At 42.8% G+C, this 21,394-nt stretch overlaps 1 protein-coding gene across 5 annotated transcripts in view; it reads right to left on the bottom strand.

Annotated features, from left to right (window-relative positions):
- FAT3 (FAT atypical cadherin 3) overlaps positions 1 to 21,394 on the bottom strand; it is a 559,302-nt gene that overhangs the window by 302,524 nt on the left and 235,384 nt on the right. For all 5 annotated transcript variants that reach the window (XM_073336876.2, XM_073336917.2, XM_073336926.2 and 2 more), the window contains exon 3: positions 5,694 to 6,008. In XM_073336876.2, coding sequence (XP_073192977.2) covers positions 5,694 to 6,008 — 315 coding nt within the window. The remainder of the gene's footprint in view (positions 1 to 5,693; positions 6,009 to 21,394) is intronic.

The following is a 21,394-nucleotide window of genomic DNA, read 5'->3' as shown; positions in this document are numbered from 1 at the left end:
CTGAGCAGAACTAACAATGGAAACACTTAAGTAGCCATTTTAAGTACAGTAGGTGTCTACCAAACAAACAAGTGTCAACACACATTTCCTTACTGTGACTATAACCATACTGCAGCAACCATTTGCCCTTTCCTATTTGAAGTGCACTTCTATCCACACAAAAATTGAATTTAATGACAATATTGAATTTAAACACCCCTTGCACAATAAATCAGGGAAAGTCAGAGATGTCCTATTGGACTTGCTAAATTAAGCGAACACTATTCATTGTTCTACAGGAAAAGGCAATCTTTAATAGCTCCCTGAAAGAGAGCACAGATGATTTATGGTTTCATAACTACTCATGTACTACATTATCTGCTTGGTGCCTGTACTTATGCATATCAGCTCATCACAGAAAGTACCATTCTGCCCACTGGATGCCACTTAGCTATACATTATAACAAAATCTAGGACATGAAAGGAGGAACCTACATGTGAGGAAGCATTTGTCCCATGATGTCTGCTGTGCTAGAGAGCTCAGGGATGATAGTAGGATGTTCTGACAGTTTCTTCTTGTCTTTCTCCTCTCAGGTGTAGAAACAAGGGGTACTGGAGCCAGCTGTGACACACACACAAAAACACATACCCCGGAACAGTAGGGTTGCCAACTTTCTAATAGCACAAAACTGAACACCCCTGCCCTAAGGCCCCGCCCCCCGCTCACTCCACCACCACCCTCCTTGCTCACTCTCCCTCATCCTCACTCACTTGCTTGTTTACCCCGGGCTGGGGCAGGGGGCTAGGTGCGGAGGAAGTAAGGGCTCCGGCTGGGGGTGCGGGCTCTGGGGTGGGGCCAGAAAGGAGGGGTTCAGGGTGTGGGAGGGGACTCCGGGCTGTGGCAGGCGGTTGGGTGTGGGGTCTGGGGGGGGCCAAGGATGAGGGTTTTGGGGTGCAGGAGGAGACTCCAGGCTGGGGGCATGGAGCTGAGGAGTTCAGAGTGTGGGAGGGGGCTCCAGGCTGAGGCAGGGGGCTGGGATGTCGGAGGGGGTATTGGTTCTGAGCTAGGGCTGCGAGTTCCAGGGTAGGGCCAGAAATGAGGGATTCAGGGTGCAAGAGGAGGTTCTGGGCAGGGGCGGGGAGCTAGGAATGTGGGGGTGTATGGCAGGGAGTTTAGGTGTGGGAGGGGGTTCAGAGCTGGGACAGAGGTGCAGGAGGGGTGTGGGGTGCAGGCTCTGGGAGGGAGTCTGAGTGTGGGAAGAGGCTCCAGGCCAGAGCAGGGGGTTGGGGTGTGGGAAGAGGTGCAGGATGCAGGCTCAGGGCTGGGGCCGGGAGTGGGAGAGGGTGTGAGCTCCAGGAGTGAGTTTGAGTTTAGGAGGAGGCTCTGAGCTGGAACAGGGGTATGGGAGGAGGTGTGGGGTGCAGGCTGTAGATGGTGCTTACCTCAGGGGGCTCCCGGAAGCAGATGGCATGTCCCTTGGCTTCTTGGCACAGGGGAGGCCAGGTAACTCTGAACTGTGCACGCTGCCTGCAGGCGCTGCCCCTGCAGCTCCAACTGGCCATGGTTCCCAGCCAATATAAGTGGCAAAGCCAGTGCATGGGGTGGGGGCAGCGCGCACCCTCCACCTGGCTGTCCCTCCTCCTAGGAACCAAGGGACATGTCGCCACTTACGGGAGCCACACAGAGCCGGGTAGGAAGCCGTTCAGCCCCGCCAATGGGACTTTTAACAGCCTGGCAGTGGTGCTGACCGGAGCCGCCAGGGTCCCTTTTCGACTGGGCTTTTGGGTCAAAAACCGGACACCTGGCAACCCTATGGAGCAGGGACCTGGGAGAAGTGGCTTTTCATGGTCAAAATTGCCTCTTTATCCTCCCCCATCAGAGCAGAATCTAGAAGAGGAGAGAATGGGTGGTGTCTCATGGGCCACTCCCCAAAAAGCAGAAAACCTTCCTATGTCGCTAGAACCATCTGGATGGAGTCTTCAGACTGGGCTTCTTGATCAGATGGACATTTCCTCATTGGAGGACTGAAAGTCTCACTTGAAAGTGAATTAAATTTATATTATTTTATTTATACTTCATCAGCCCTACAGCCAACACGAGGGCTCCATTTTGCAGGGCACTGCCTATATACTTAGGAAGAGACAGTCCTTGCCCTAATGTGCTTATATTGTACAGAGACGTGGGAGACAAAGGGATTATTATTATTTCCATTTTACAGATGGGAAGCTAAGGCACAGAAGAGCTAAGGACCAAATATTTAAAGGTATTGAGGTGCCTTAGGCTGCAGATAGACATGGCATGGGATTTTCAAAAATGCTTGGGCACCTAACTCCCATTGATTTCAATAGGAGTTAAGAGCCTAGGCACGTAGAAAATCCCTCTAGGCACCTATCTGCATACTGAGGCAGCACCAAAATACCCTTAAAAAAAATCTTGCCTTAAGTCACTTGCCAAAAGCCTGCGGCCCAGCCAGGAATCAAACCCAGATCTCCAGCGGCGTGCCCTCACCAGAGGGCGATACACTATGGTGATAAGTATATGATAAACTAGGGTGTAATATAAACACATGGATAGGTACTGCAAACCCATCCCATCAACATTATAGAACTGTATACAACTGGAATGAGCACTGAAGAGGATGAAAGCAAGCTTTGGAGAAAGGGAAGGTGGAAAACCTTGTCATTTATGAATTGGTGAAACGAGTGTATAGAAACACCATTATAAAATGGACCAACCAGAAGTGATTCTTTGGAAATACCACACAAACTGCACCCAAAAACAAAAAGCCAGGGATTTGCTGAATTTATGATTTGATACGCAGTGGACTACTGTCCATGCCAGCATGGGCCTAAATGGGACACTACTTTAATTTTCACTCACAAAGCCAGACTAGTCATAGATGAAAGATGACCGACTGTTTACATTACTTAAAATTTTAGGACTGAATTAATTCCCGTGGCACAGATGAATAGTTTCATTGTGAGGCAGAAACACCCAAACACCACTCACCTATACTGCCATCGCTACATTGCCACCTGTGACATATCTGGGTTCATACTAAATATATTAAGCTTTATTTATTGTACAGAATGCTGCAACATTTAAGTCTGCCTTGCAAAGCGCTACATAAATTACAGCTTTGCTGAATGTCAGCTAGCACATAAAGCTACACAAAAATCTGAGACAAATCTCTTCCGTATATGCTGGAAAACGATAAATCTATTTCTTAATTACTAGAAAACATCATAACTGAGAACCTGTTTCTTATAAAAATCGTATCAGTAAGAAAAGACTGTGGTTTGAAAGAGGTTTAAAAGCATCTTGGGCAGCTCACTGAAGGCCACTTTCTAAAGCTAACACTGTATGTTTCTCTCTCAGCTTTGAGTCTCCCACCTCCCATTGCTGTCACCGAGAACCGTGCTGTTAAAACCCACAGCACTTTGATAATTTGTGAGACTGTGATTCCAATCCCTGGCTTTAAAATTGGAAACCTCCCTTCTCAGCACCACAGAACCAGTGTACACATACACCACCAATCCATCCACAGAAGAACTTGAAGAGGGGGAAGGGGAGAGGCATCCCATCCAGTTTTCAGAGTTTTCCATTTTATTTCTCTTTAAGTAAGCTGCACAAAGGGAGCGGATTTATCCCACATGTACACAATCTTTCACAAATCATACACTGGCCAGAAGATTCCCATAGCACAATAAGGTCCCTCCTGAGCTACTGAAATATAAACGTTAAATATTAAAAATCTTACTTGCCATCGGCACTAGAAGCTCTGAGAGAGTTTGCAGAGCTTAGGAGGGGAATGGCTGAAGACTCTAAGTTCCAGCCATGTAAACTTGGTAAAACTAAGCAAAGCAAGCTTCAAATTAAACTCCCTATTGAAAAGAACGGAGGCACCCTTGTGAGGGGAAACCGTCCTGGTTCCCTGATCGAGGGTGCTCTTATAGCTATTATGATTATTTGTATTACTGTAGTCTTGTTGCTGGACCTGGACTGTACCATACTAGGTGTCGTCTGAACACAGAACAAAAAGATGGTCCCTGCTCCACTGACCTTGACATCGGAGGCAGTGCAGTTGCACTGAACAGGCTGTGCTGAAAGATTTGGGGAGCCAATGCAGGGGAAGCACAGGCATTACTACAACCCAGCTCATCTGGGGCTTCTTTCACAATGGGGATTTGGGGGTGGGGCCGGTGGATCAACCCTCCTCTTCCATCCCTTATCATGAGAAGGTGTGTGATTTGGGCTTTAGGCTGTGTATTTGCAGCAGATTCAGCGAGAGCACTTATTAAGGCCAGTCTGCAGGGTTATGCCTGAAAAGAAGTCCGCCAATTCTTTTACCACATATAGTAGCTGGGCTGCCTAGCCAAATACTGCATAGTAGCAAAGTTACTTACCCCCTGTTATTACTCACAACTGATTGTATTTGTCTTTGACTTGCGTACACGTACACAGATGTAAGTCTTTTTAAAAAATGTAAATTGAGGTTTATTTAAAGCAGTGCAGAAGGCATTTGGCCATGCATCTTTCATTAGAATGAATTGGGGGCGGTGGGTGAAAGCCCACACTGCTTTGAAAAATCTCTGCCTATTGCTATGAAATATCCCACCACCTTCTTCGCTACAGAATATGCTGTCAGGTCCACATCAAGTCGAGGAGGTTTGCAAGGCAGATAATGGATGGTAGACAGCATGGAGGCCATTTTGCAGCAGCATACAGGTATGCATGCGGGATAATGTAAGCGGTCTCAGGCTCAACCACCTATTGCACTCTTTACTGTTCCCGAGTGTTAATTCTTGATCTTCCAGCTAAGGTGTGGTATTTATAGCACCATATTCAGCTAAACTTTAAAGCACATGCATAGTCCCACTGAAGTCAATGTATGCGTGCTCAAGTGCTCTGCTGAATTGGGGCCCAGGTGAGCTAACAGGTGACTGCAATGCAGCTCAGAAGAATAACCAGATAGACAGCATCATATCTGTAACATGTCACCCATATGCTCAGATCCCCAGCTGGTATAAATCTGTGTAGACTCAATTTAAGGCCCGAGAGACCATTAGATCATATAGTCTGATCTGCTGTACAAATACATGCCATAAAATTGCATCCAGTTAACTCTTGTATTGAGTCCAATAACTTGCGTTTGACAAATGTTGACTTCAACGGGGCTACAACCAAATTACAACAGATGGGAATTTGTCCCATAAACTACAACAGCTCTAACCCACTGGTAAATCTTCCCTAGCAGCATTAAGTGTACTTAGTATAGCAAAACCCTATCCCTTCGGGTAAAGTTGATGAGTAATAATACCCTTAGTATAGCAAAGCCTCATCCCTTTTGGTAAAGTTGTTGGGTAATACTGAGAAGCTATGAAAGAGGAGTAAGAAAAAGATCACCATAACGGCAAAAAGAAAATATTGTTTGGGTTGCACCATCTGCCAATGCAGATGTTTACAGGCACAAAGGTGTACACAACAGTATCACAATCCTTACACAAAGGCTATGGTTACTGCCACGCTATTGAATCAACTGTGAAATTGGAACTTGACTGTTGGGAAAAAAATAGGCAACAATTTCCCCAAAACATCCCCACACACAAAAAAACAGCTTCAGAAGAGTCCAATGCAAGAGACAGAGAAAGAAAAGCAGCTCTGTACAAAATCCACATAGACCAAGCAACAAAAAGCAGTGGTATCTCATTACCTGTTTTTGGATTGATAGCGAAGAAGTTCTGAGGGTTTCCACTTGTAATCCTGTATGTCAGTTTTTCACTGCTGCTGGAGTCGGGATCTTGGGCCTGGATCTGAATGACAGATACATCCTTCGGGGAGTTTTCCATGACAGCCGGATAATAAATGGGTTGAGAGGTCAGAGGGGCATTGTCATTCACATCTTCCACTTCAACATAGACCTCGATGGTGGCATAGAGTGGGACAACACCACGATCAGTCGCATACACTGTTAGCCAATAGGATTTGGTTGTCTCTCGGTCAAGGACATCTGCAGTATAGATCACTCCTGCAGGAAAGACAAGTAAGCACAGTACTGTGGGTTACCAAAAACAATAGAGATAATAAAAGGTGCATCTTCACCTGGTGTTTCGAAGGAGAGTACGGTGCAGATGTATAAAGCGTGTCCATCGCAACAAATTACTAAATCATTAAATATGCCTATGGACACAATGACAACAGACATCTATCCTCGGCCATCTGTTCTCAAACCCTGTTTGACACCTCCACCCTCACCCGAAGAAAAACCTGGGAAAAGAGAGAGGCTTAGCAGATTTGGAGTGGTGAGGGGCAAGTTCCAGAGTGAGTAACACGTCACCAAAAATGCCCTGGGCAACAACCCCATCTTCTTTAAACCCTGGGACTGTCACATCAGTGGTTCTCAACCTATTTACGATCGTGGGCTGCATACACAACACTCAATGATTTATTGGGCTGCATCCACACTATATATATATATATAGGATTGTATGGCCCTAAGAATGTCACATGGGCTGCTGCTATGTGCTGATTGGGTCGCAAGCGGCCCTCAGGCCACAGGTTGAGAACCACTGCATCAGATGATCACAACTGATGGGAAGGAGAGAGTTCCTCCTCTGAAAAGACCTCCTCAGACTTCGCTACAGATATTGAAACAAACAGGGGATGAAGATTATAATACTGACGTTGCTTTCAAATTAAACCAAACAGTGATAACACATTGTCACACATTGCATATGTTCCAGATAATCAACAGCCTGATACATCCATGGTAGCAAATCAAAGGATCCTCCATAGAAACCTATCACACTCTTTATTAATCAAGGCCCATCCACTCCACCTGCTGAGGACAGAAAATGTCAACAGGTTTCCCATCCACTCTGAGTGTGTATGTAGAGCTGCCAGCCTTTAGGATATATATAACTACACGCCACGCATACCCTTCCCCAAAAGCCATCCGCCCACCTTCAATTCAGTCTACAGTGACATACAGACCCATTTTTCTCCCACTGAAATCAACAGCAAATACCACATTGACTTCAGTAAAAGCATCACAGGGCCCTTAAATTGTAAATTCCTTGTGGCATAGACAATTTCTTACATAGGTCCAATCCTAATTTCAGAATTTACATTCCTATTGACTTCAGAGCAGACTGTGTTTGCAGAGTGACAAACACAATAACAGTGCACAAATAATAATAATACCAAAATAAACGCATTCAGCTGTATTTTTCCCACCACTTTTGGGATGTATACAAAGACCGTTTAGTTATCCTAACCCGATACTAACATTCTGGCAGAAACACCAATATAGCTGAACTCAAGGATGAAATATATTAACAGGGACAGTCTGGAGAAAAGTAAGTCATGCTGTTAATAGAGAGAAATTAGTGAAGAAGCTGTAGGGCAGGATGGTAACAAGAAACTTGGATTTAGCCACAGATGCATTTGGTACTAGATAAAGAATTTAAATGCATCAATTTTTCATTCAGGAGGCAGATCTGCTCATGGGCCAGAACTAATGGGTTATTTTTGATTACACCATTCAGCACAGGACTTTCCGTAGCAGCCTGAATTCTTACACAATCTTTAAGCTAATCAAAACAGATGAAAGTGATCCTTTATAAATTCAGGGCTGCACTTGTGCCTTGGAGGCCAAACCAGCCATTTGTGATGGGTGTTGGTTCAGCCAGGATTCCAGCATGTTGCCGTGAGATATCTATTGTTCTTTAAATGGTTTAAATTTAGCTCCCCAGTTCTAGCTCTAATGGCCTGTGTGGAAGGGGTAAGATTCATGGTCCCAGCCTCACCCCACTCTGGAGAGACTAGCATGGTAGCTAAGAAGTGACTCTGCTCACCTGCCTCGCTGGGCATTGTCCTTGATGAGAGAATGTGAGTGGGGGAGGAGAATGTGAGTGGGGGAGGAGAGTAAACTCCATGTGTATAAATGGCTTATGTACCAATGTGGGCCAGAGATTGTATGCACTCCACAAGGGTTATCACAGCTCCTTCAGGTAGTGAAAACAGCAGGGAATGACAAAGGCAAATCACTCATGTTATAACACCTCCAGAGAGGTACCACTTCTGGAAAGGCTAACATATTCTGATTCAAACTGGATTCCCCAGAGACCAACAGAAAAAGAAATGACTTTTGGACAAATAGCCCAGGCTTAAACTGACTCAGGGCCTTTGTTTTAGTTCCTGACTGGATGAACTTGTAACCACAGGGAAAACCCAATTGTGGGGTTTGAAGGACTAACCCCTACCAGAGTCCTATGTTGGAGTTGGGGGTGACCTCAGGTAAGCTTTTTAGCATGTGTACAGGTTCTTTTATTGTTTTTATATGTTTTCTCTGTAATGCTTTTACCTTAAGAATAAATGTGTTTGCTCAGATGGAGCTATCTGGTAACTTGTAAGCAATACACTGGTCATTGCCCTCAGAGAAAGCAAAGCGCAGGCACTGGCCTTTTAGGCAGACTGGCTTGCTGGACATATTAGTGTAGATCAGAGAGCTGGGCAGCCTTAAAATCCCCAGTCAGGAGGGAGTGAGACATGGATCTCCACCCAGGACAGGCGGCGGCTGGGAGCCAGAAACCCCTATGTGGGTGCCCTTGAAGGACCATGGAGGGGAAAATACAGGTGCAGTTACCGTGAAACACTGACAGAAGTCATATCCAGCACCCTCCCCACTGATTTCTGCTCAGCACTGGAGAGAATAATAAGGCCCAAGTAGTCAATTAGTAGAGGCTTTGGAAGTAGGAACACTTGTCCACTAGGAAGTATACTGAGGCTACCAACTTACTTCTATTCTTTAAAAGTTTTCAAAAAACAAAAAAAACCTTTTTTGGTGTGAACAGCCTATCTGATAAGAGCTCCCATGCACTTCAGTCCAACGCACAGACGAAAAGATAGAGAGGGAGAAAATGGCATGAATTCCAGCAATATAAATACTCAAGTCTTTTTACAGCAGCATCAGGTCCATGTCCTTGTTGATCAGATAATATTAATCACCTAACACAGGGAAGTAATGCAGTGCTTTAGAACAAAGGGAGAGTATATTCTAAATATCCTTTGTCGACAGGCCCTGCCACATAATGACTTTCTGTAGGAACACGGATGAAATATGTAGTGAATAATGATGGAAATACCTAAAAGTCCAGAAGAGAAATGACATTCTGTGAATGAAAAGAGCCCATAACAAACAATGCACTCTGGAAATAAATAAATCCAACCAGGAAGGGATAAAGCAAAGAGATGAAGAATAAATAGCCACAGAAATGCTAATTTATCAAAAAGATGAGAGGGATTATTTTAGATACGTAAACAGAAATTGAAATGACTGATTTTTTTTTTCCCAAGGAGAGCAGGGGAATGTGCTGGGAAATTAACAGCTGTTTTTGAAGCTGAGTTCCACTAGTACTGAGCTGACAAATATATTTTCTGAGACCTTACTTTACTTTATGACTGCGGGCAACGGTTACTTTGCACTTCTTCATTTTACAGGGAAAGGATCACAAAACAAGTGTTGGCAATTGCCAATGGGTCTTTTCCAATGGATTTAAACACTGATTTATTAAAATGTTCCAGCTACAGATTAAGTTCCTTTGTTCAGTATTTCTGGCCTTTTCACCCGCCATGAAACAGGAACTTGATAAACAGATTAAAAATTTATCTACTTTCATTTGGATGTTCTCTAACTATACCACCTCCCAATATCCTCTGCTGACACAGTCTTTTGGAACTCCCCACAAGAGTGCTCCCAAGTGAAGCACAATAATTTCCTCCACATTTATTATCACTATCGAAGCATCTACAGGATCCACTAAGTTCCTAATACCTGATCCAAAGCCCAATGAAGTCATTGGGAGCCTTTCTACTGATTTCACTGGGCTTTGGATCAGAGGGCTAGTGCATAACCAACAACCCATCCGACATTTCCTGCAGTCTGTTGGTACCTCCTCCCACCCCAGCTTCCAACAGAAAGAGAACTTTATTTTGAAAAGCCTAACCTTTATGGTTGTGAAACCTTCTCAAATGTGAACCAATGCATCATCGTCTTCCTGCATATCTAGACAAACTAATCTTAAGAAAGCTTTTAGACAGCCTCCAGTCATTCAGAAGGATCAAACTTCATGTCAGTGAGGTGTTAACTCTGAAATATGTTTGCTGTTCATTATATTGGCATGAAATCAATGTGCGTATCACAGAGTGGTTGATACAATATCATCACAGACATTAGGAGGTGGAAAAGATTTTACTAGATAATCCAAACCTTATCTTAAACTTATCCCTGTAGTAGCTGTTTATTATTGAGAATGAATAAGGAAGGAGAGTAGAGAATGTGTGTGAATGCAGGATCACCAGAGATGCAAAAAAGACTCCATTCTCTTCAAAACTGGATTTGGTGACACTATTTGGTGACACTATTTTACTCTTTAGCAAATAAAATATGTTCAAGGTAGTTACAACTATGAAAATGTTCACTGAAGAAAAGAACTTTATTTGCAGCTGCCACAAAAGTAGAGAGAAGTGGAGATTTGTGCTTTCAGCTGCAAGCTTTTTCATGGACATGGGATGACCTTCTTCATGTGTGAGCTGCCAACCAATTTGAAAAGAAATACAAGTGAGACAGTCATCCCCATTGTGAACAAATCAAGATGTGCCAAGGATCACCATTAGTGATTCAGAAATTTTTTTTGGGAGGGGAAGGGTGGGAGGGGCGGCAAAGAGGAGGAAGAGGGAAGGTCTGAGTTATTTCCAGACCCTTTTACAGCTGAACTTGAAAAGTATATTGACATACAATGTTCCAATCCGCTGTCACCATCTTTTATGAAAGACTCGCTTACTGAATTTCTGTAAAATGACAACTGAGTTCCAGATAGAGAGTATATAAGAAGGCTGTTTGTCGCACCCTCTGTGGAAGTAGTTAGATTTGTGAACAAGCTTTTTCTTACAGTGCTTCTATAGAAATCAAAGCTTTGCAACTCCTTAAAATACTGAAACTTATATTACCTAAGGCACGTGGTACCCTCAGAGAGAGAAACCAAGACATCAAGAAGCTGAGGTCAGAAAAACACCACCATTGATCTGCCTTCCACTACAGCCGTCAAAGTACATTTGGCCTTTGTGATTTGCAAATCACTGTGTGCGCGAAGAACGTTATAAATGAAAAACAACAACAGTATGCATTTATCTCTGGTTAAAATCCTACACACATTTCAATGTAAATTAAACACAGCCCTTGGGCTCTTGGCAACATGCCAGCACAGCCCTCCCTGCTGCATAGGTTGTGCAGCAACTTTCTCCTAGAGGCCTGTTTTCCCTCTTTCCCCAGCAAAAGAAAAGGATTTAGCTACTTCCTCCATTGATACTGACAGGCCTTTACCCATGGCACACACTGAAAAGCTAAATTAAAATGAGACATATAAAATACAGTGTGAATTAGTGGTTAGTACAGGGGACAAGGAGCCAGTGGCCTACCATTCTATTCCTGGCTCTGCAAAAATCACTGAAAGGGTCACAGTCACTTCAAAAAGCACCTGAAAGTTTTGTATTAACTATTATTGCAAGAAACCACTCAAGGTTGTTACAGCTGAAACGGATCAGAGAAGAACATTATTTTTCTTCTTTCTTTTCTTTTCTCAGTGCTGTTGGTCCGGCGGTTGCTGGGCCTTAAACTCTGCTAGCTTGTGGTAGTTATTAAAATAGGACTTCGCTAGCAGAGCCTGGTAGTTTGCAATCTGGACCTGTAGTCCCGCCAAGGAATATATCTTCTGGCCCAGCAGATCCATCCTCTTTGCCACCCTGTCCGCAGGGGTAGACTTCTGCAAGTGCTAGGATACCCACTCTGCTGCCGCATGGACCACCAGAGAGCGACGGGGCGGAGGAGTAAAAAGAAAATCTACCCTTTGGGCAGGTACAAAGTATCTCCTCTCTGCTCTCTTAGGTGTGGGGCACAGGAGGCAGGGATGCGTCACATGCACCGGTGAGCATTCTAGATGCATTGGCACCATGGTTGTCGTCAGTACTATCAGATCCCATTTCTGTCAGGCCTACCCTTCACACGGAGACGGTTGGATGCTAGTCTGACCTCTCACCCTCACCTAGCCCAGCTTGGGGAGGAACCGCTGTGCTTAGGAGTAGTCCGTGGCGGGGATCTGCTCTTGTGCCTGTGAGAATGTTTTTTACTCTAATGTTGGGACTTGTCCTTGGTACCAACAGATCAAGGGCATGGGAGGTGCTCAGAGGGGCGCTCACCACAGGTGACGGTCATTGTACGGGGTGTTCCACCAGTCCCAGATATGAATGTGCCCTCGATCTCATAGCTTCCTCCATCAAGTCACTTATAGAGGTGGAGCTCTCGACCTTCCCGGGTTTGGGGCAGGAAGGACTTGCAGATGGAACAGCGAGCCACGAGTCACTGAGGTAGTAAAGGCGCCTCTGGTGCTTGTCGCTCACAGAGAATGAGTGTGGACAGGAAACACCGCTTTTAAATCCCAAAATGCAGGGCATCATCCTAGGAGTGAGGGGTTGGGTGGACAGAGAGGGATCTGTCCCTCAAAGGGGGAAAGAACTACACTAACTTATCGATCTACCTACAACGATTTATAACCATATATGCTGAATGAAGAGTAGTCACTCTCTCAACAAAAAATAAGAGGGAGAAGGAACAGGGGTTCCGACTCAGGCCACGAGGCAGAAAGAGGGAACTGGAGAGGCGTAGACCCACCCTACCTATTATGCCCTCTGCTGGGAGTACGAGGGGACGAGGTATACATGTGCGGGTCAATGGACACTGCTAACAAACACTTTCGGCCTCAGGCGCATGTGCACCCACATAGGGATCATCACTCGAAGAAGAAGAAATACTGTTACACTTGAGAACTGGATTTCACTCCTCTGCCTTTGAAACAAAGGAGTCGAACACAAACAGTTTAGGAAATAGTAATCATTTGGTCTCAAAATAAAAACGATTATGGGTATATGTGTGCATTACACAGAGGTAAGCATGGATAAAAAGAACATGGTAAAATTCTGTTTTATCACTCAAAATTCACAGGGAGAAAAAAAGATTGATTTTTAAATGCTACTAATTATTCATAAGCCTCATCAAAGGCTCAGTGTTTTTAATAGTAGTGAACCTCAGATCACATTTGTCACACAACCAATAGCCTAGTTCCTTGCTAATATTTCCTTTTTAGCTAAAATAAATTTTAAAAGATAGTTGGATAAGGACATCGTTCAAAAGCTCACCGTTGAAAATAAAGAAAACAAAAAATCTTAAAAACCTAATCAGGGCTCATTGAAATTTATACATTATTCACAGCCAAAGAGAAAAAAAATGGTTGAAACTAGGGCTGTCAAGTGATTAAAAAATTAATCACGATTAATCATGCAATTAAAAAATTAATCACATTTAATCAAATGATTAATTGCACTGTTAAAGAATAATATAATATTTATTTAAATATTTATGGATGTTTTCTACATTTTCAAATATATTGATTTCATTTACAACACAGAATACAAAGTGTATAGTGCTCACTTTATATTTGTTTTTGATTACAAGTATTTGCACTGTAAAAAAAAACAAAAGAAATAATATTTTTCAATTCACCTAATATAAATACTGTAGTGCAATCTCTCTATCATGAAAGCTGAACTTACAAATGTAGAATTTATGTACCAAAAAAACTGCATTCAAAAATAAAACAATGTACAATTTTAGAGCTTGCAAGTCCACTCAGTCCTACTTCTTGCTCAGCCAATCGCTGAGACAAACAAGTTGTTTACATTTGAGGAGATAATGCTGCCTGCTTCTTCTTTACAATGTCACCTGAAAGTGAGAACAGGCATTCTCATAGTACTGTTATAGCTGGCATTGCAAGATATTTGCCTGCCAGATGTGCTAAAGATTCATATGCCCCTTCATGCTTCAACCAACATTCAGGGGACATGCGTCTATGCTGATGATGGGTTCTGCTGGATAACGATCCAAAGCAGTACAGACGGATGCATGTTCGTTTTCATTTTCTGAGTCAGATGCCACCAGCAGAAGGTTGATTTTCTTTTTTGCTGCTTCGAGTTCTGTAGTCTCCGCATCGATTGTTGCTCTTTTAAGACTTCTGAAAGTCTCCACACCATGTCCCTCTCAGTTTTTGGAAGGCACTTCAGATTCTTAAAACTTGGGTCGAGTGCTGTAGCTATCTTTAGAAATCTAACTTTGGTACCGTCTTTGTGTTTTGTGAAATCTGCAGTGAAAGTGTTCTTAAAATGAACAACATGTGCTGGGTCATCATCAGAGACAGCTATAATATGAAATATATCGCAAAGCGTGGGTAAAATAGAGCAGGGGATATACAATTCTCCCCCAAGGAGTTCAGTCACAAATTTAATTAACGTATTTGTTTTTTAACGAGTGTCATCAGCATAGAAGCATGTCCTCTGGAATGGTGGCCAAAGCGTGAAGAGGCAAACAAATGTTTACCATATCTGGCACATAAATACCTTGCAACGCTGGCTACAAGTGCCATACAAATGCCTGTTTTCACTTTCTGGTGACATTGTAAATAAGAAGAAGGCAGCATTACCTCCTGTAAATGTAAACAAATGTCTTAGCAATTGGCTGAACAAGAAGTAGGACTGAGTGGACTTGTAGGCTCTGAAGATTTACATTGTTTTGTTTTTGAGTGCAGTTATGTAACAAAAAAAATCTACATTTGTAAGTTGCACTTTCACAATGAAGAGATTGCACTACAGTACTTGTAAGAGGTGAACTGAAAAATACTATTTCTTTTATCATTTTTACAGTGCAAGTCTTTGTAATCAAAAATAATAATATACACTTTGATTTAAATTGCAACACAGAATACTATATATGAAAATGTAAAAAAAGTCCAAAATATGCAATAAATTTCAATTGGTATTCTATTGTTTAATAGTGCAATTAAAATTGTGATTAATCGCGATTAATTTTTTGAGTTAATTACGTGAGTTAACTGTGGTTTATCGACAGCCCTAGTTGAAACTAGTATAGGTGAATCCATATTATTATTATTAATTTATTTATTATTTAATTACCATAGTGTCTGGGAGCCCTAGTCATGGACTGGGATCCTGTTATGCTAGGCGCTGTATACACACAGAACAAAACATGGTCCCTGCCCTAAGAGGTATATTTGGGGGCATGGATCAGCATTCACGTTGCACACCTCATCAGTACCCAGCCCAGGCCAGGGAAGCTAACAATCCAACCAGCAGACCAAATTCATTGATGAATCCTGGTCACATGCTACCTGAGGCACATATGCTAAGAAGCAGAAGGGACATACAATCTAAGTATAAGATAAAAAACCTCCGATGGATACAGGCAGAGAGGAGAGTACCAGTGATCAATGAGAAAACATGGTCAGCATGACTAGCAGTGGTTTCAGCACACCAGAAGCCTAACCGCTGTCGAGTTTTTTGCGGCCATCACAGCAAAAAAGTGTTTTAACGAGAGATGTGAAGGCAGATAATGAAGTCACTTTGCAGATCTTTCTCGTGAGATTTGCAAATATAATCCCAAATGTCAGGACCAGCTCCTACTCCTGGCATAAGCCAATTATATTATTTTTGAAGGACTGAAAAGTAAAGGTTATAATTATAAGGAGCCTTACTTTTAAAAAAAAAAGTAAAGAGTGACATGATTTGTAGATAAGATTTTTCTCTTAAAGATTAAGAAAGAAAATGTACGGTTTAAAGAGCCAATATTATACCCATGTATTTTTGGCTTGGGTAGCTCTCATAGGATAGGCCTCGATGTTTATAAAAATAGGGTCTATACCTCCTTTAGTAGATGTTTGATTATTTCCATTAGAGATAAACTGTAAATACAACATACAAAGATTAAATAGCTTCAGTCCAATTAATATGCCGACTGCTCTCAATAACCAGTGCAAGAGCTGATTTGCATGTCAGGGATCTGATTCAAAGCCCTTTGAAGTCAGTGGGACTCAGGGTAAACCTTGTACCGTATCCCACCCCTCTTTAGGCCCCTTCAGGTCAGTAGCTACTCTTCTGAAGGCTAGTGACGTCACGGCAAGCACAGAACCCAACCTGAGCATACAGGTGGCCTATAGTAAGTAGCACCCACTGCTCCCATTTAAGCACCTTTGAATATCATGCTATTTAGGTGCTTAAAGGTGGATTTAAGTGCCTAAGTCTAGGCTCCTCACTCTCAAAATTTTGCCTTCCCATTTTTAATATACCACATCTTTTGTAAATTTTAGTGCATATTAAAATGCCAACCCAACTCCCATTGAAATGAATGGAAAAATTCCCATAGATTTAAATTGGAATTAGAGCATGCCAAGAAATGGTTCCAAAAGCAACATTAACGCCGTGCAGTCACACATATGTAGCATTTTCTAATATTATTTTTCTGTTTAAATGCATCGCTTACTACCTTACTGTTTATATTGTGAAATGTATACCATAAACATACCAAACGTGCAATGTAAGCTAGTTAACATTCCCGCTGGAAGCTTAAAACTCTTATGTTTTGCCATTTTTGACTGTGCAAATTCAATGTTGCATTAATGTGAAGCCTTTGCATTTGATACCGTACTCTAGTTGATAGCTTAATAAAAGAGAATTAGGGAGCCAATTCTCACTAATGTAATTTCTATGGATATTAAAGATTGCACGTCGATATAAAAATTCCAGCAATCACATTGTTTGACACAATTTCTTGAATGTCCCAAATTACCCAGGATTAACAAGGGTTGAGAGTGGCCAGGGTACTCAACATACAGTTTTGGTATCCAGCATGTTGGGGTAATGTGGGGTGCAGGTAAGTAAAAAAATTCCAGTTGACTAAGAGGGAGGGAGTTTGGGTGCGGGAAGGGGCTCAGGGCGATGCACACCTCAGGTGGCTCACAACAAGCAGCGACATGTCCCTGCTGCTCCTAGGCAGAGGCACGTCCCACCCCTAGTACTTTTAACGGCCCGGTCAGCAGTGCTGACTGGAGCCACCAGTGTCCCTTTTTGACAGGGTGTTCCGGTCGCAAACCAGACACCTGGCAACCCTAAACCCCACACAACAGTTTAGGACAGGAAGTGAAGCATATCTTACCACACTGAAACTGCAAGTGTCTGGAATCTGGGCCTGCAGCACACCCAGTGTCTGGTGAACCTATCAAGCACAGCTGGCCTGTAGTAGACTGCCTGACTGATTGGAAGAGTCAGCAGAGCAGCTCTTAAGCCCAACAGTAGCAGCAGCTGAAGAAAGCATTCACCCATGGCTGCGATAGCTCCTGTGCCTTGTTCCCAGTCTCACTTCTGCCTTGGACCCAGCCTGGCCCCCCTCCGGGTAACCCAGTTCTAACCCTTGGCTCCATTCCTGACCTCTGATTCCAGCTCTCCTGTTCTAACCACTAGACATGACTCCTGCTCTGACCATGGGGGCCTGACTCCTGCTCCAAGCACTAGGCGTAACTGCCCAGGCACCAGTCATGTGACAACAAGGGGAATTAGGCTAAATATAATCATTAAGCTGAAATTTGCCCCAGACATAATAGCCAGCACACTCTAACATTAAATAGATAAATTACAATGGGCTCTTTAATGATCAAATTAGATGAGAACCCCAACTTCATGTTCTAATTGAACGACAGAACCTCCAATAACTGTGCACTCTCAGGCATCATGCATTGGTTCAGCACAGATTCAACTTGCCTCCTACATGCAAATGCCTCCTACTGAATAATCAATGCCATTTCATGCAGGGCCTGGGATTCCTAGAGGACCTCCCATTGAATTACTGGGTCTAATTCTGCTTAGTTTGGGAGACCTGATGAGAAACACTGAGGTTGCATGGCTGCTGATATTAATATTAAGCTTCCTGAGAAAGCTGCATTGTTGTAACACCTGAAAAATGTGTGTCCTTCCTTACCCACATTAGGTATTCTACCCTTCAAGGTTAAGTATTTTCCAAACTAACATCCTCAAATAACTTAATCTTGACACTGTCAGTTCCCATGCATTGGCTTTATCTTATTATATATATAAAAATAATTTCAAATCAAAATGAAACACCATTTTAAAATGACAACTGCAAACTCACACATTAATTTCAAAGCAATTTTCCAAGATCATCATCAAGAAATTGAACCGCACACTCAAGCCAAATACATTTTCTATTTTCTTTCTAGTATGGATGAAATTAGATGATTTTGCCAACATTTTCATCTTACTGGGGCTTTTCACGGTTGCTATATTTACCAACACAGTCCTATACTCAAGGAAATTTTCACTATCAACTTGCCTTAACACCAATAATAATTTCTTGAGGCTCACTGGAAAGAAACAAACCGAATTCTCAGAATGTTTCTGAAAGCACACTTGCATAGAACAGCCAGAAAAGAACCAAAATAGCTTTAACAATATCAACTTGAGTGTAGCTCTAAACCATATAAGCTCTATCTGTGAGATTTCCCACAAAACATTGTCACTGCCTGTTGACTTAAAGAGCCTATCCAATCTTAGAGTGATATCTCATATCTTGGCTCTGGGAAGGCATCATACTGTCCTGTTTGCCTGTCCCTTGCAGTACAAGTTTTGCTTCTTCTGAGTACTGACTCTCCAGCAAGGACAATCCATCTTCCTTGAATGATTGGAGAACTCTTTGCAGGCAAGCCTGACTTTCTTTCAGACTGGGTTGAGCTGCCATCCACACTTGTGTACTGCCTCTGTTCCCATGGGTATGCTGGATCTCGAGAGGTTTCTTCCAAGGCTCCATGTTGAGGACCTGGTATCTATTTAAAACTTCTAGCTTTGTAGAATTTCTCTTAGTCCTCTTTGGTGGCCATCCTCATGTGTCTCCAGTTGTGTACAATACCACCATGACCTCCTGGCTCTGGAGGTTATGAACCACCAGGCCTCCTATCTGACTTCCTCTCTCCCCCATTACTTGGTGGACAGCTCCATTCTTCTTTGAACCCAGGCTACTGGTGTTTCCTGAACCTGGATGTCTAGGAACTCCTCAGCTTCTCTGATTCTCAGTAGCATCTCAGCTTGCAGCTCCTCTCCAAGAATCTTTTCTTTCAGAATTGCCATCAACTTGCACTTCATGCACACGAAATCCGTTTGGTCTTCAAGTGGGAAAGAGAAACCCGGAAAGTACAATACAAAGCTAAATGTAAATATATATATAAAGGATCAAAGAATGTAGGCCACACTTACAGAATGGGGAAGCAGTGACTCTGAAAAGGATTTGGGATTGTACTGAATAATCAGCTGAACATGAACTCGCAATGTCATGGTATCGCCAAAAGGGCTAATGTGATCCTGAGGCAACAGGGCAATCTCAAGTAGAAGTAGAGAGGTTATATTACGTCTATATTTGGGACTGGTATGCCCCTGCTGGAATACTTTACCCAGTTCTTGTGCCCACAATTCAAGAAGGATATTGATAAACTGGAGGGGGTTCAGAGAAGAGCCACATGAATGATTAAAGGATTAGAAAACATTCCTCAGTGATAGATTGAACTCATTGAGTCTATTTAACTTAACATAGAGAAGGTTAAGAGATTTGACTATAGTCTATACACCTCTACATGAAGAACAAATATTTAATAATGGACACTTCAGTCTAGCAAAGAAAGGTATAACAGGATCCAGTGCTAGAAATTCAAGGTAGACAAACTCATACTAGAAATGAGGCATAATATTTTTTCACAGTGAGGATAATTAACCATTGGAACAATTTACCAAGGGTTGTGGTGAACTCTCCATCTCCAACAACTTTTAAATCAAGACTGGATGTTTTTTCTAAAAAATGTGCTCCGGGAATTATTTTAAGGGAAGTTCTACGGCCTATGTTACACAGGTCAGACTAGATGATCACAACGGTCCCTTCTGTCCTTGGAATTTCTGAATCTTTTAAATTGTCTGACATACATAGATCCAGGGATGTGCTATGTATACAATGCATGCATTGTATGTCCCAGAACTACAATGTCGTCCAACTGGTGGCCCATGGAATGATTCTGTCTGGCCCCCAAACCCAAATGGAGGATGCCATTTTGTTACACAGCACATAGTGTGCAAGATCACACCTCGTGGAGGATGCTATTTTGTTGAACGTCATTAAAAAAGCCTGAAAATGTAGAACTGAAAAAGTTTTAACGGGGATTTGCCATTATGTAACTAAAGAAGGCATGCAACTTCCCTTTGCATGACTCCATGATTCAATAATTATTAATAAGACATCATGCCTTTGTACATTTCCAGCAGATGATCAGATTAAATGCATGGCAGTTGTTTAACACAGCTCTTTGAGGTTTGCATTTTGATACCATGCATCTAATAAAAGGTCACACCTACAGATAAGACCTATTAGACTGCAACTATATGGAAACATTGTTGAGTTCTTGAATTGAGTTAATCTAGTAGATTTCTGCATAGAGGACTAAAAAGGCATGCAAGTGTAGAATTCAATACACCAGGCATGCAAGACTAGAACTGAACTGCCCCTGACCGAAGAAAACTAGAGGTGCAAACTCTTTGTCAGGATGGAACGTTTTTATCTATCATCTAAAAAGTGTTGCATGGCTTATTAAAATTTCACCGCATGCTACTGCATAGACCTCAGTGCTTCCTGTGACATTTTTTCTTCTCTCTATCCTCTGAAGAGATGTGCGAAGGACATCTCACCTTTAATGAATTAAAATTACCCTATTTCAGACCTCCACAGGCTATTTGTACTGCCTGGAGCTGAAGCTCTCGTGGTTGCAGAGGGAAATGACTATTAACTGGAGACCAAAGCTGGGTTCAGCTGTTTGAAGGAGATAACATCTGTCAACAGGGAGAAAAGTTAGGAGACTCTATCCATCCAGTTCAGTAGGGACTACAGGTCTCTTGTACTTTTGCTAGTCCAAAGCTTAAGAAAACGGATGTGCCATACTGTCCTTCAATCACATGGTGCCTCCTCCTTGTCCACCTGTTATTTGGTGCAGGAATTGTAAGTCCCTCAGCACTCACACAGGAGCTCATCTGATGGAGTCTTCAATACACTCCCTTCTGCGCTAATGCTTTACTGGGACTGGTGGGACCACAGTTCGGGACCTGCTGTCTCCACTTACCTCCACCCATTGCGTCTGTAACAGGCGCTCCCAAAGGGGAGAGGTGGCCACAGTAACAGGACACAAGACAGGTGTTGGTGAACAACATTTGGCAAGCTACTCACTCCTGTCTGAGCTGGCAGCCAAGGAGGCTGCTGAAAAAACTGGCTTGTGTCCTTTCATTAACTGAAGGTTGGAGCTGCAGAGATATAGTTATTAGGTAGAAGGCACAGGGCCAAATGCCGCTCTTGGTTTCACATGTGTGGCTCAGCTGGAGCCCTGCACATGTATCCGCAGAAGTTGGTCTTTTACT

This window comes from Lepidochelys kempii, chromosome 1, assembly GCF_965140285.1.
Source record: "Lepidochelys kempii isolate rLepKem1 chromosome 1, rLepKem1.hap1, whole genome shotgun sequence".
Taxonomy (NCBI): domain Eukaryota; kingdom Metazoa; phylum Chordata; order Testudines; family Cheloniidae; genus Lepidochelys; species Lepidochelys kempii.
This window is presented reverse-complemented; position numbering and strand designations above follow the sequence as displayed.